Source organism: Heptranchias perlo, chromosome 8 (genome assembly GCF_035084215.1).
Source record: "Heptranchias perlo isolate sHepPer1 chromosome 8, sHepPer1.hap1, whole genome shotgun sequence".
NCBI classification, from domain to species: Eukaryota; Metazoa; Chordata; class Chondrichthyes; order Hexanchiformes; family Hexanchidae; genus Heptranchias; species Heptranchias perlo.
In genome coordinates this window covers 73,402,803-73,416,229 of record NC_090332.1, presented here as the reverse complement: position 1 = coordinate 73,416,229, position 13,427 = coordinate 73,402,803, and the positions used below count along the sequence as shown (strand labels likewise).

The window sequence follows — 13,427 nt, the reverse complement described above, 5'->3', positions numbered from 1 at the left end:
GGGAGGGCAATCTGTCTCAATCTTTATATCAGAGTGCAATCTGTCTCAATTTATATGGGGGAGCAATCTGTCTGTCTTTATATGGGGGTGCAAGCTTTTGCACTTTATATGGGGGTGCAATCTGTCCCCCTCTTTATATGGGGGTGCAATCTATTTCACTTGATATGGAGTAGCAATCTGTCCCCCTCTTTATATGGGGGTGCAATCTATTTCACATGATACAGGGGAACAATCGGTCTCAGTCTTTATAAGGGGGTGCAGTCTGTCTCAATCTTTATATGGGGGTGCAATCTATTTCACTTGATATGGGGGTGCAACCTGTAATCTGGTGCTCTCTTTATGATCATTCACCTGGATACGAATCACTCCTGGCATTTCCTGGATGTACCCAGCCATGTTTGGTGCAGTTACGATGCAGCTTTCCGTGTGGCGTGATCTGCAGTGGGGAGGCTGGCTTGTTTTGCATGTTCAGCCTTCCTCCCTCGGCTTGTGTACAATGCGCTACGTACGAAGCACGTCTTCATAGCAGGAAGGACGAGAGCCAACCAACCAACCACCAACCCTGTCGGCTGTCAGTCGGACTTGAGCCAGAGTCCCGTGCACCTCTTTGCTTTTCCAACCTCTGTCCTTAGACCCATCTCCCCACCCGAGGGAACATCATGGCCACCCCATTGACAGACTTCGAGAGGAGGAAGCAGATCAGCGTGAGGGGGATCGCCGAGCTTGGGGACGTGGTGGAGTTGAAGAAAAGCTTCAACAGACATCTGCATTTCACACTGGTCAAGGACAGGAATGTCGCCACCCCCCGGGACTACTACTTCGCGCTGGCTCACACCATCCGCGACCACCTGGTCGGACGGTGGATCCGCACCCAGCAGTATTACTATGAGAAAGATCCCAAGGTGGGTAATGAACCGCAATCCCCCAGCCCCAGCCCAGCCCCGTCCCCTTCCTTCCCGGTCAGGGATCAATAACTCTTCCGCTTATCAACCGTTGGCGGAAACTGCTTGCATAACATTGCATTGGACATTAACTCCTCCATTGCAATTGAAGTATGCAAGAGGAACTTTATATCCTGGTTAATGCAGAAACGTCCTGACATTCATGGTCAAATCAGTTTTAAAACCGTTGAATGTTAATCTAACATAACCCAATTTTTTTGAATGTTTTTATGCATTTTTTACGTTCCGCTTAAACGTGTTCTGTGGCTTGTTTATTCCTTAGATATTGCAATGCAAATAAAATGGTTTATATCACTTGGAGAGTTATAGCGAAATCTATTTTGAAAAATAACACGTTTAAGCAAAGCTGTCAACTTTCTTATTGTCTAAACAAGTATTTCCGCTATAGTCCAGTCTGTGCAGCCCTTAATGTTTTGAAGTTGCCTTGTCGCAGTTAAGGGGTTAGTTAACTCGGGGCTCGGTTAGGTTTGGCCGTATCACTCGTGCAGCTTGAGTTTGCAGTGTGTGTGGCTTTGGTCTAATTTAGCTATGTAGTAAAATCTTTAAGGAAATGTCCCTCAATATACATGTACTTTTTTAAACTTCATTTAATTTGCTCATGTCTGATTATATCTTTAACATTTTTTGTTTTAGGCAGTTCACTTGGTGTTATAGGATGAATGTGTGATACCCATGGAATGAGGATTAGGATTGGTTTTGTGCCCTTCGATTACTCTTGCGCGCACCCCCCCCCCATAAAAAATGCTGAGTTTTCAAATTCAGTCATGAGTAGGTTAATGTGATGAACGGAAAATAAGTGCTTACCCCTTGGGAGATTCAGTCATAGAAAGACATAGAAGTTACAAGTTGGAAACAGGCCATTCGGCCCAGTCAGTCCGTGTGGCTTTCACCCTCCACGTGAGCAAATAGTCCAAATCACATCAATCTGCCCTGTTCCTATATCCCTTAAACCCCTTTTTTCTTCCACTTATCCAAGCTAATCTTGACAGTTTCTATTAATGTTGGTGGCTCCTCGGTACGGCAATGCCTCAGTTTTAAAATTCTCATCCTTGTGTTCAAATCCCTCCATTGCCTCACCCCTCCCCATCTCTGTGACCACCTCTGGCCCTACAACCCTCCGAGATCTCTGTGCTCCTCCAATTCTGGCCTCTTGCAGCATCCCCGATTTCCTTCGCTCCATCGTTGGCAGCCGTGCCTTCAGCTGTCTAGGCCCTAAGCTCTGGAAATCCCTCCCTAAACCTCTCCTTTTAAGTCGCCCCTTAAAACCTACCTCTGACTAAACTTTTGGTCACCTGTCCTAATATCTCTTTATGTGACTCGGCCTCAAATTTTGTTTGATAACACTTTGGTGAAGCTCCTAGGTACGTTTTTACTACGTTAAAGGAGCTATCTAAATGCAAGTTGTCATTGTTTTTGCCTCAACCATTGAATTTCACAGCCTCACAACTCTCTGTGTGAAGAAGTTTCTCCTGCCCTCTGTTCCAAATCTCTTGGATTTAATCTTGTGTCTACGGCCACTTGTTCTTGATGTTCAGCAAGCAGCAAAGTTATTGCTGCACCACTCTCGCACACCGCCTAATGCTTAGTTGCCTGCCCTCACTCCTTGCACGTAGCCCCGAGAAATCAGGAAAAAGTGGGAAAAAAATAAGTAAAGTGGTCTGTGCTGAGTTAGCTGTGATCAGTTTGGGTGGAAATGGAAACCAGCCAGGACTCCTACTGCTGATTCAATTACCTCTTCTGGAAGAATGTACACATATGGATGTTGGGTAAGGACCAGATCAGGTTTGGATCTGATACTTGGGTACAGTCACATTGGCTGCAAGTACTTCCTCTCTGAGCTCCTGGGTGAAGACTGGCCATTTGGGTGAGCTTAAAAAGAGCTTTGGGTGCCCATTGGATGTACCTCAACAACAACAACTTGCATTTATATAGCGCCTTTAATCAAGTAAAACATTCCAAGGAGCTTCACAGGAGGGTTATCAAACAAAATTTGACACCGAGCCACATAAGGAGATATTATGACAGGTGACCAAAAGCTTAGTCAAAGAAGTTTCAAGGAGCGTCTTAATGGAGAATAGAGAGGCGGAGAGGTTTAGGGAGGGAATTCCAGAGCTTAGGGCTAGGCATCTGAAGGCACGGCCGCCAGTGGTGGAGCGATGAAAATTGGGGATGTGCAAACATGACTTGGCACCTTCAGGAGTGGAGGGTAGGCAAATATATTTATTTAAACAGTAAATGCTGAGGGCGTTGATTGGAACTGACTTGTGGTGATGGAAATTTGTACAGCCCGAATGTAAGGAAGTGAATATAATTAGCCCAGGACACTTCTGAAAATGGGTTGCTTCCTTCCTTTGCATTGTCAGATTCACGAATCCCTCTAAACAGTTCTGCATTTACATGTTAAAAATATGCAGGCAGAAGCAAATAAAAGGATAATGATGGTGAAAACTTTGGGGGAAAAAAAATCTGGAATCTTACTATCGGTATTTCGATCACTTTTTGTTTTGCAGTTCTGCTGAGATTCTTTTTGGTGGTGGGGGGAGGGGTGGTGATCCTGTTGTGCGCTATCTCTGGCAGAGAGACAACCGTCAAGAGGTCAGCTCCTACGCCTCTAGCAATGTTGCTGAGATACCAGCCCTAAAGAGGAGGCTATGAATGGCCTGAGGTGACTTGATTCCCCCTCACCCTCCCTCCCCCCCCTCACCCTCCCTCCCCCCCCCTCACCCTCCTTCCCCCCCCTCACCCTCCTTCCCCCCCCTCACCCTCCTACCCCCCCTCACCCTCCTTCCCCCCTCACCCTCCTTCCCCCCCTCACCCTCCTTCCCCCCCTCACCCTCCTTCCCCCCCTCACCCTCCTTCCCCCCCTCACCCTCCTTCCCCCCCTCACCCTCCTTCCCCCCTCACCCTCCTTCCCCCCTCACCCTCCTTCCCCCCCTCACCCTCCTTCCCCCCCTCACCCTCCTTCCCCCCCTCACCCTCCTTCCCCCCCTCACCCTCCTTCCCCCCCTCACCCTCCTTCCCCCCCTCACCCTCCTTCCCCCCCTCACCCTCCTTCCCCCCTCACCCTCCTTCCCCCCCTCACCCTCCTTCCCCCCCTTCCCCCCCCTTCGCCCTCCCTTCCCCCCCCCTTCGCCCTCCCTTCCCCCCCCTTCGCCCTCCCTTCCCCCCCCCTTCGCCCTCCCTTCCCCCCCCCTTCGCCCTCCCTTCCCCCCCCTTCGCCCTCCCTTCCCCCCCCCTTCGCCCTCCCTTCCCCCCCCCTTCGCCCTCCCTTCCCCCCCTTCGCCCTCCCTTCCCCCCCCCTTCGCCCTCCCTTCCCCCCCCTTCGCCCTCCCTTCCCCCCCCTTCGCCCTCCCTTCCCCCCCCTTCGCCCTCCCTTCCCCCCCCCTTCGCCCTCCCTTCCCCCCCCCTTCGCCCTCCCTTCCCCCCCCCTTCGCCCTCCCTTCCCCCCCCCTTCGCCCTCCCTTCCCCCCCCCCTTCGCCCCCCCTTCCCCCCCCCCCTTCGCCCTCCCTTCCCCCCCCCTTCGCCCTCCCTTCCCCCCCCCTTCGCCCTCCCTTCCCCCCCCCCTTCGCCCTCCCTTCCCCCCCCCTTCGCCCTCCCTTCCCCCCCCCCTTCGCCCTCCCTTCCCCCCCCCCTTCGCCCTCCCTTCCCCCCCCCCTTCGCCCTCCCTTCCCCCCCCCTTCGCCCTCCCTTCCCCCCCCCTTCGCCCTCCCTTCCCCCCCCCTTCGCCCTCCCTTCCCCCCCCCCTTCGCCCTCCCTTCCCCCCCCCTTCGCCCTCCCTCCCCCCCCCCTTCGCCCTCCCTCCCCCCCCCTTCGCCCTCCCTCCCCCCCCCCTTCGCCCTCCCTTCCCCCCCCTTTGGCCTCCCTTCCCCCCCTTTGGCCTCCCTTCCCCCCCCCTTTGGCCTCCCTTCCCCCCCCTTTGCCCTCCCTTCCCCCCCTTTGCCCTCCCTTCCCCCCCTTTGCCCTCCCTTCCCCCCCTTTGCCCTCCCTTCCCCCCCTTTGCCCTCCCTTCCCCCCCTTTGCCCTCCCTTCCCCCCCTTTGCCCTCCCTTCCCCCCCTTTGCCCTCCCTTCCCCCCCTTTGCCCTCCCTTCCCCCCCTTTGCCCTCCCTTCCCCCCCTTTGCCCTCCCTTCCCCCCCCTTTGCCCTCCCTTCCCCCCCCTTTGCCCTCCCTTCCCCCCCCTTTGCCCTCCCTTCCCCCCCCTTTGCCCTCCCTTCCCCCCCCTTTGCCCTCCCTTCCCCCCCCCTTTGCCCTCCCTTCCCCCCCCCTTTGCCCTCCCTTCCCCCCCCTTTGCCCTCCCTTCCCCCCCCTTTGCCCTCCCTTCCCCCCCCTTTGCCCTCCCTTCCCCCCCCTTTGCCCTCCCTTCCCCCCCCCTTTGCCCTCCCTTCCCCCCCCCTTTGCCCTCCCTTCCCCCCCCCTTTGCCCTCCCTTCCCCCCCCTTTGCCCTCCCTTCCCCCCCCATTTGCCCTCCCTTCCCCCCCCATTTGCCCTCCCTTCCCCCCCATTTGCCCTCCCTTCCCCCCCATTTGCCCTCCCTTCCCCCCCCATTTGCCCTCCCTTCCCCCCCCATTTGCCCTCCCTTCCCCCCCCATTTGCCCTTCCTTCCCCCCCCATTTGCCCTCCCTTCCCCCCCCATTTGCCCTTCCTTCCCCCCCCATTTGCCCTTCCTTCCCCCCCCATTTGCCCTCCCTTCCCCCCTCCCTTTGCCCTTCCTTCCCCCCCCATTTGCCCTCCCTTCCCCCCCCCTTTGCCCTCCCTTCCCCCCCCTTCGCCCTCCCCCTCACCCCCTTCACCCTCCCTCCCCCCCCGCTCTCCCTGCCCCCCCTCCGCCCTCCCTCCCCCCCCCCTCCGCCCTCCCTCCCCCCCCCCCCCCGCCCTCCCTCCCCCCCCCTCCGCCCGCCCTCCCCCCCCCCCTCGCCCGCCCTCCCCCCCCCCCCTTCGCCCGCCCTCCCCCCCCCCCCCTTCGCCCGCCCTCCCCCCCCCCCCTTCGCCCGCCCTCCCCCCCCCCCTTCGCCCGCCCTCCCCCCCCCCTTCGCCCGCCCTCCCCCCCCCCCCCCTTCGCCCGCCCTCCCCCCCCCCTTCGCTCGCCCTCCCCCCCCTTCGCCCTCCCCTCCCCCCCTCCCCCCCTCCCCCCCCCCTTCGCCCCCCCCTCCCCCCCCCTTCGCCCCCCCCTCCCCCCCCTTCGTCCCCCCCTCCCCCCCCCTTCGTCCCCCCCTCCCCCCCCCTTCGCCCTCCCCTCCCTCCCCCTCCCCTCCCTCCCCCTCCCCTCCCTCCCCCTCCCCTCCCTCCCCCTCCCCTCCCTCCCCCTCCCCCCCTTCGCCCTCCCTCCCCCTCCCCCCCCTTCGCCCTCCCTTCCCCCCCCCCCTTCGCCCTCCCTTCCCCCCCCCTTCGCCCTCCCTTCCCCCCCCCCTTCGCCCTCCCTTCCCCCCCCCTTCGCCCTCCCTTCCCCCCCCCTTCGCCCTCCCTTCCCCCCCCCCTTCGCCCTCCCTTCCCCCCCCCCTTCGCCCTCCCTTCCCCCCCCCCTTCGCCCTCCCTTCCCCCCCCTTCGCCCTCCCTTCCCCCCCCTTCGCCCTCCCTTCCCCCCCCTTTGCCCTCCCTTCCCCCCCCTTTGCCCTCCCTTCCCCCCCCTTTGCCCTCCCTTCCCCCCCCCTTTGCCCTCCCTTCCCCCCCCTTTGCCCTCCCTTCCCCCCCCTTTGCCCTCCCTTCCCCCCCCTTTGCCCTCCCTTCCCCCCCCTTTGCCCTCCCTTCCCCCCCTTTGCCCTCCCTTCCCCCCCTTTGCCCTCCCTTCCCCCCCCCTTTGCCCTCCCTTCCCCCCCCCTTTGCCCTCCCTTCCCCCCCCCCTTTGCCCTCCCTTCCCCCCCCTTTGCCCTCCCTTCCCCCCCCATTTGCCCTCCCTTCCCCCCCCATTTGCCCTCCCTTCCCCCCCCCTTTGCCCTCCCTTCCCCCCCCCTTTGCCCTCCCTTCCCCCCCCTTTGCCCTCCCTTCCCCCCCCCTTTGCCCTCCCTTCCCCCCCCTTTGCCCTCCCTTCCCCCCCCTTTGCCCTCCCTTCCCCCCCCTTTGCCCTCCCTTCCCCCCCCCTTTGCCCTCCCTTCCCCCCCCCTTTGCCCTCCCTTCCCCCCCCTTTGCCCTCCCTTCCCCCCCCTTTGCCCTCCCTTCCCCCCCTTCGCCCTCCCTCCCCCCTCCCTCGCCCTCCCCCCCCCTTCGCCCTCCCCCCCTCCCCCCCTTCGCCCTCCCCCCCTCCCCCCCCTTCGCCCTCCCCCCCTCCCCCCCCTTCGCCCTCCCCCCCTCCCCCCCCTTCGCCCTCCCCCCCTCCCCCCCCTTCGCCCTCCCCCCCCTTCGCCCTCCCTTCCCCCCCTTCGCCCTCCCTTCCCCCCCCTTCGCCCTCCCTTCGCCCCCCTCCCCCCCCTTCGCCCTCCCCCCCTCCCCCCCCTTCGCCCTCCCCCCCTCCCCCCCCTTCGCCCTCCCCCCCCTTCGCCCTCCCCCCCCTTCGCCCTCCCCCCCCTTCGCCCTCCCTTCCCCCCCCCTTCGCCCTCCCTTCCCCCCCCCCTTCGCCCTCCCTTCCCCCCCCCCTTCGCCCTCCCTTCCCCCCCCCCTTCGCCCTCCCTTCCCCCCCCCCTTCGCCCTCCCTTCGCCCTCCCTTCCCCCCCTTCGCCCTCCCTTCCCCCCCCTTCGCCCTCCCTTCCCCCCCCTTCGCCCTCCCTTCCCCCCCCTTCGCCCTCCCTTCCCCCCCCTTCGCCCTCCCTTCTCCCTCCCCCCCCTTCGCCCTCCCTTCTCCCTCCCCCCCCTTCGCCCTCCCTTCTCCCTCCCCCCCCTTTGCCCTCCCTTCTCCCTCCCCCCCCTTTGCCCTCCCTTCTCCCTCCCCCCCCTTTGCCCTCCCTTCTCCCTCCCCCCCCTTTGCCCTCCCTTCTCCCTCCCCCCCCTTTGCCCTCCCTTCCTTCCCCCCCCCTTTGCCCTCCCTTCCTTCCCCCCCCCTTCCCCCCCCCTTTGCCCTCCCTTCCCCCCCCCTTTCCCCCCCCCCTTTCCCCCCCCCTTTCCCTTTGCCCTCCCTCCCCTCCCCCCCTTTGCCCTCCCCCCCTCCCCCCCCTTTGCCCTCCCCCCCTCCCCCCCCTTCGCCCTCCCCTCCCTCCCCCCCTTCGCCCTCCCCTCCCTCCCCCCCCTTCGCCCTCCCCTCCCTCCCCCCCTTCGCCCTCCCCTCCCTCCCCCCCCTTCGCCCTCCCTCCCCCTCCCCCCCCTCGCCCTCCCCCCCCTCCCCCTCCCCCCCCTTCGCCCTCCCTCCCCCTCCCCCCCCTTCGCCCTCCCTCCCCCTCCCCCCCCCTTCGCCCTCCCTCCCCCTCCCCCCCCCTTCGCCTTCCCTCCCCCTCCCCCCCCTTCGCCCTCCCTCCCCCTCCCCCTCCCCCCCCTTCGCCCTCCCTCCCTCCCCCTCCCCCCCCCCCTCCCCCCCCCCCTATTTTTTTTAGTGATGTTGGTTAAAGGATAAATATTGGCCAGGACACCAGGAGAACTCCCCTGTTCTTCAAATAGTCACCTGAGAGGGCAGACATGGCCTCTGTTTAACATCTCATCTAAAGGAACATGGCCTCTGTTTAACATCTCATCTAAAGGACCGCACCTTCGACAGTGCAGCACTCCCTCAGTACTGCACTGGGCGATGATTTTGTGCTCAAGGCTCTGCAGTGGGGCTTGAACTCACAACCCTCTGACCGCGAGGCGAGAGTGCTACCCACTGAGCCGAGGCTGACACCTGATTTGTTATTGCAGCTGTTGCTGAATCATTGTGGAATGGAAGGAGAACAAAAATATTTTCCTTAAATGGTCTTGAACTAAGGGTTCTAGCCCTAAAACTAACCAAATGAGATTTAATCCGGCTGCATTGCAGAGACTGGAAATGGTTATATGCATGAGAGAAATTGATGTTGAGACAGAATTAATTATTTAAGTAGTCTGCTGTATTCATCATGTGTTTCTCATCCTTGAACTGATTAACAAAGCCTTCTATCTCTGAATGTTTGTCTGTCGTTTGCTGCAGAATGCACATGCACTGTTAGATAAACGCCACCTTTGCACTAATTGACCAGTATCCTCATGTAAACATTTTGAAATGTTGAACCTCGAATCCTGGCACTTGACTCTAGTTTTGCAAGCTATGAAACATAGAACTCAAAAATGATTTTCTTTTTCATCCTGAAATCACTTGCTGCTTTCTCAACATTCTGAGGTCACCAGTTCAATGTGTCAAGTTAACGTAATGAATGAAGACACTTTCTCAGAAATGTGACTTGATCCCAGTTTTAAATACAAAGCTTCCTCTTCCATTTGAAAATGTCTCACTTTATGAATGTGCTGCATTATGCATTTCTGAATTTTGGAAACTCAACTTTAACCAAGTTATTAGAATGATAAGACACTTTGGGAGTTTGTTAGATTCAAGTTGACAGGAACCGAGCTGGATCTGTGTTCATTTTCAGTCAATAGAAAAGGTATTAGCCAGGGTTTTGAGCTCATGAGACCCGGCCCATGCCGATGTAATTGCTGTCAATCAGTGTGTTGCTACAATTGGTCTCAGCACCTCTGGGTGAATATGAGAGAAGAGTCAGTTAGGATTTCTAGAAAGAAAGACTTGCATTTATATAGTGCCTTTCACAACCTCAGGACGTCCCAAAGTGCTTCACGGCTAATGAAGTACTTTTGAAGTGTAGTCACTGTTGTAATGTAGGAAATACAGCAGCCAATTTGTGCACAGCAAGATCCCATAAATAGCAATGAGATAATGACCAGATAACCTGACACTGGTCAGGACTCCAGGGAGAACTACCCTGCGCTTCTTCAAATAGTGCCATGGGATCGTTTACGTCCACCTGAGAAGACAGACTGTTTAATGTCTCATCCGAAAGACGCACTTCTGACAGTGCAGCACTCCCTCAGTACTGCACTGGAGTGTCAGCCTGGGTTATGTGCTCCAGTCTCTGGAGTGGAACTTTGAACCCACGACCTTCAGACTTGGAGGCCAGAGTGCTACCATTGAGCCAAAGCTGACACAATACTCAAATGATTTACGTGATTTTTTTTTATTCTGTTGAGCTGATACTAGATCAAGGCTTGTCAGTACAGTTCCACAAGTGTATTCAGAAAAAGGACATATTCAAAGAGGAACTAAGTGGTGCAATCACCCTGTTACTTAATTTCCAAACCTGAGAACCGAGGCTTGTTTCTTTGTCCATTTTGCTCAGCGCACACTCTGTTCTGCTTCGCTGAGACTATGGGTTTATCTTTGCATGCTGTAACATTATGGTATGTAATGTTACTGAGTCAAGCTGGAAAATGTTTTTTAGGTTACAATGTGACGTGGTTTGGGCATTTGTTAAAAATGTTTCACTCAAATGTCTTTTTATTCACAAAGATGTTTTATTTGAATTTAAAAGAGAGCAACAGGACTGGAATGAGTATCTTTTGTACAAATCAACACATAAAGGAATATAGGAATATAAGAACGGGAATAGGCAATTCAGCTCCTCGAGCCTGTTCCGCCGTTCAATGAGATCATGGCTGATCTGTATCTTAACTCCATCGACCTGCCTTGGTTCCGTAATGCTTAATACCCTTACCTAACAAAAATCTATCAATCTCAATATTGAAATTTTCAATTGACCCCCAGCCTCAACATCTTTTTGGGGGAGAGAGTTCCAGATTTCCACTACCCTTTATGTGAAGAAGTGCTTTCTGACATCACCCCTGAATGGCCTAGCTCTAATTTTAAGGTTTGCCCCCTTGTTCTGAAATCCCCCACCAGAGGAAACAGTTTCTATCTACCCTAGCAAATTCTTTAATCATCTTAAACACCTTAAATAGATCACCCCTTAATCTTCTTACTCAAGGGAATACAAACCTAGTCTGTGCGACCTGCCCTCATAATTTAACCCTTTTAGTCCTGGTATCATTCTGGTGAATCTGAGCTGCACTCCCTCCAAGGCCAATATCCCCTTCCTGAGGTGCAGTGCCCAGAACTGAATGCAACACTCCAGTGTTCTGCGAAGTAAAGGCAAAATACCGCGGATGCTAGAAATTTGAAATAAAGACAAAATGCTGGAAGCACTCAGTAGGTCAATGCTCAGTTTGGGTTCCGCCAGGACCACTCGGCTCCAGACCTCATTACAGCCTTGGTCCAAACATGGACAAAAGAGCTGAATTCCAGAGGTGAGGTGAGAGTGACTGCCCTTGACATCAAGGCAGCATTTGACCGAGTGTGGCACCAAGGAGCCCTAGTAAAATTGAAGTCAATGGGAATCAGGGGGAAAACTCTCCAGTGGCTGGAGTTATACCTAGCACAAAGGAAGATGGTAGTGGTTGTTGGAGGCCAATCATCTCAGCCCCAGGGCATTGCTGCAGGAGTTCCTCAGGGCAGTGTCCTAGGCCCAACCATCTTCAGCTGCTTCATCAATGACCTTCCCTCCATCATAAGGTCAGAAATGGGGATGTTCGCTGATGACTGCACAGTGTTCAGTTCCATTCGCAACCCCTCAGATAATGAAGCAGTCCGAGCCCGCATGCAGCAAGACCTGGACAACATCCAGGCTTGGGCTGATAAGTGGCAAGTAACATTCGCGCCAGATAAGTGCCAGGCAATGACCATCTCCAACAAGAGAGAGTCTAACCACCTCCCCTTGACATTCAACGGCATTACCATCACCGAATCCCCCACCATCAACATCCTGGGGGTCACCATTGACCAGAAACTTAACTGGACCAGCCATATAAATACTGTGGCTACGAGAGCAGGTCAGAGGCTGGGTATTCTGCGGCGAGTGACTCACCTCCTGACTCCCCAAAGCCTTTCCACCATCTACAAGGCACAAGTCAGGAGTGTGATGGAATACTCTCCACTTGCCTGGATGAGTGCAGCTCCAACAACACTCAAGAAGCTCGACACCATCCAAGATAAAGCAGCCCGCTTGATTGGCACCCCATCCACCACCCTAAACATTCACTCCCTTCACCACCGGCGCACTGTGGCTGCAGTGTGCACCATCCACAGGATGCACTGCAGCAACTCGCCAAGGCTTCTTCGACAGCACCTCCCAAACCCGCGACCTCTACCACCTAGAAGGACAAGGGCAGCAGGCGCATGGGAACAACACCACCTGCACGTTCCCCTCCAAGTCACACACCATCCCGACTTGGAAATATATCGCCGTTCCTTCATTGTCGCTGGGTCAAAATCCTGGAACTCCCTTCCTAACAGCACTGTGGGAGAACCGTCACCACACGGACTGCAGCGGTTCAAGAAGGCGGCTCACCACCACCTTCTCAAGGGCAATTAGGGATGGGCAATAAATGCCGGCCTTGCCAGCGACGCCCACATCCCGTGAACGAATAAAAAAAAGGTCAGGCAGCATCTGTGGAGAGAAACAGTTAATGTTTCAGTTCGATGACCTTCCATCAGAACCGAATAAAGCAGACTTATTTTGTCGAACCCAAGACTGACAGCACCTTAGTGTGATATTTGCTGAGGGGCATTTGATTGACCAGTTAGCCAGTACGAAAACCAGCTGCTTTAGTGCAGCTTTTCTCATGTAGCATGGCACAATAAAAGCAGATCCCGTTATGTTTGTGTCTCTGACAGAGTGACAAGATAACTTGACACTTCATAGAGTGAAGAACAAAGGGGTTTTAACATGTACAGGATGCAGTAATGATCTATCTGTTTTAGGTGATGTTTGAGGGATAAATGTGGCCAGAAGACCGGGAGAATGCCCCTGCTCTTCTTCAAAATAGTGCCGTGGGATCTTTTACGACCACCTGAGGGGGCAGATGAGGCCTCGGTTTAACGTCTCGTCTGAAAGATTGCACCTCCAACAATGCAGTACTGCCTGAGCACAGTACTGGAGTGTCAGCCTGGATTATGTGCTCAAGTCTCTGGAATGGGACTTGAACCCACAGCCTTCTGACTCAGAGGCGAGAGTGCTACCAATTGAGCCAAGGTTGGTTGTGAAACTCCTATTTGAAAAATAGACCTTTTTGAAGTAGTTTGATTTGGACGAGTAAAGCTCGTATCCAACCCCATCCCCATCTGCCTGCCCCCGAAAACAAAAATCCCACTTAGGCCACTGCTTAACACACATTCCAAAGACTGTAGGGAGTTTGATCAGGATTTAAATTCTCCGTAAATATAGTAAACTTTTTTAACGGTGAAAATGTCCTGAATTTGTGGTTGATCTTTCAGTGGGAGGGGGCAAAGGAAGTACCGTAGCAGGTCATGAGAAGAATCACCTACGAAACGTGGAATGGACACGCAAATACTCACACGTTGTTCACAAAGCAGTAGGGGCTGCTTTTTTTGGTTTTGTATTGGAGATTCCCCAAAAGCCAGAAAGAAATTCAGCCCTGATAGGTGAGTTGGTAAGTATCAGCCGTGGCTCAATGGTAGCACTCTTGCCTCTGAGTCCAAAGTTTGTGGGTTGACGTCCCACTCCA

The 13,427-nt window shown here is 56.2% G+C and overlaps 1 protein-coding gene across 1 annotated transcript in view; it reads left to right on the top strand.

The window, feature by feature from the left end:
- Positions 1-515: 515 nt before the first annotated feature.
- Positions 516-13,427, top strand: part of pygb (phosphorylase, glycogen; brain) — a 115,801-nt gene continuing 102,889 nt past the window's right edge. The window contains exon 1 of the mRNA XM_067989313.1: positions 516-902. Within this exon, the coding sequence (XP_067845414.1) occupies positions 660-902 (243 nt within the window). The 5' untranslated portion in view covers positions 516-659. The remainder of the gene's footprint in view (positions 903-13,427) is intronic.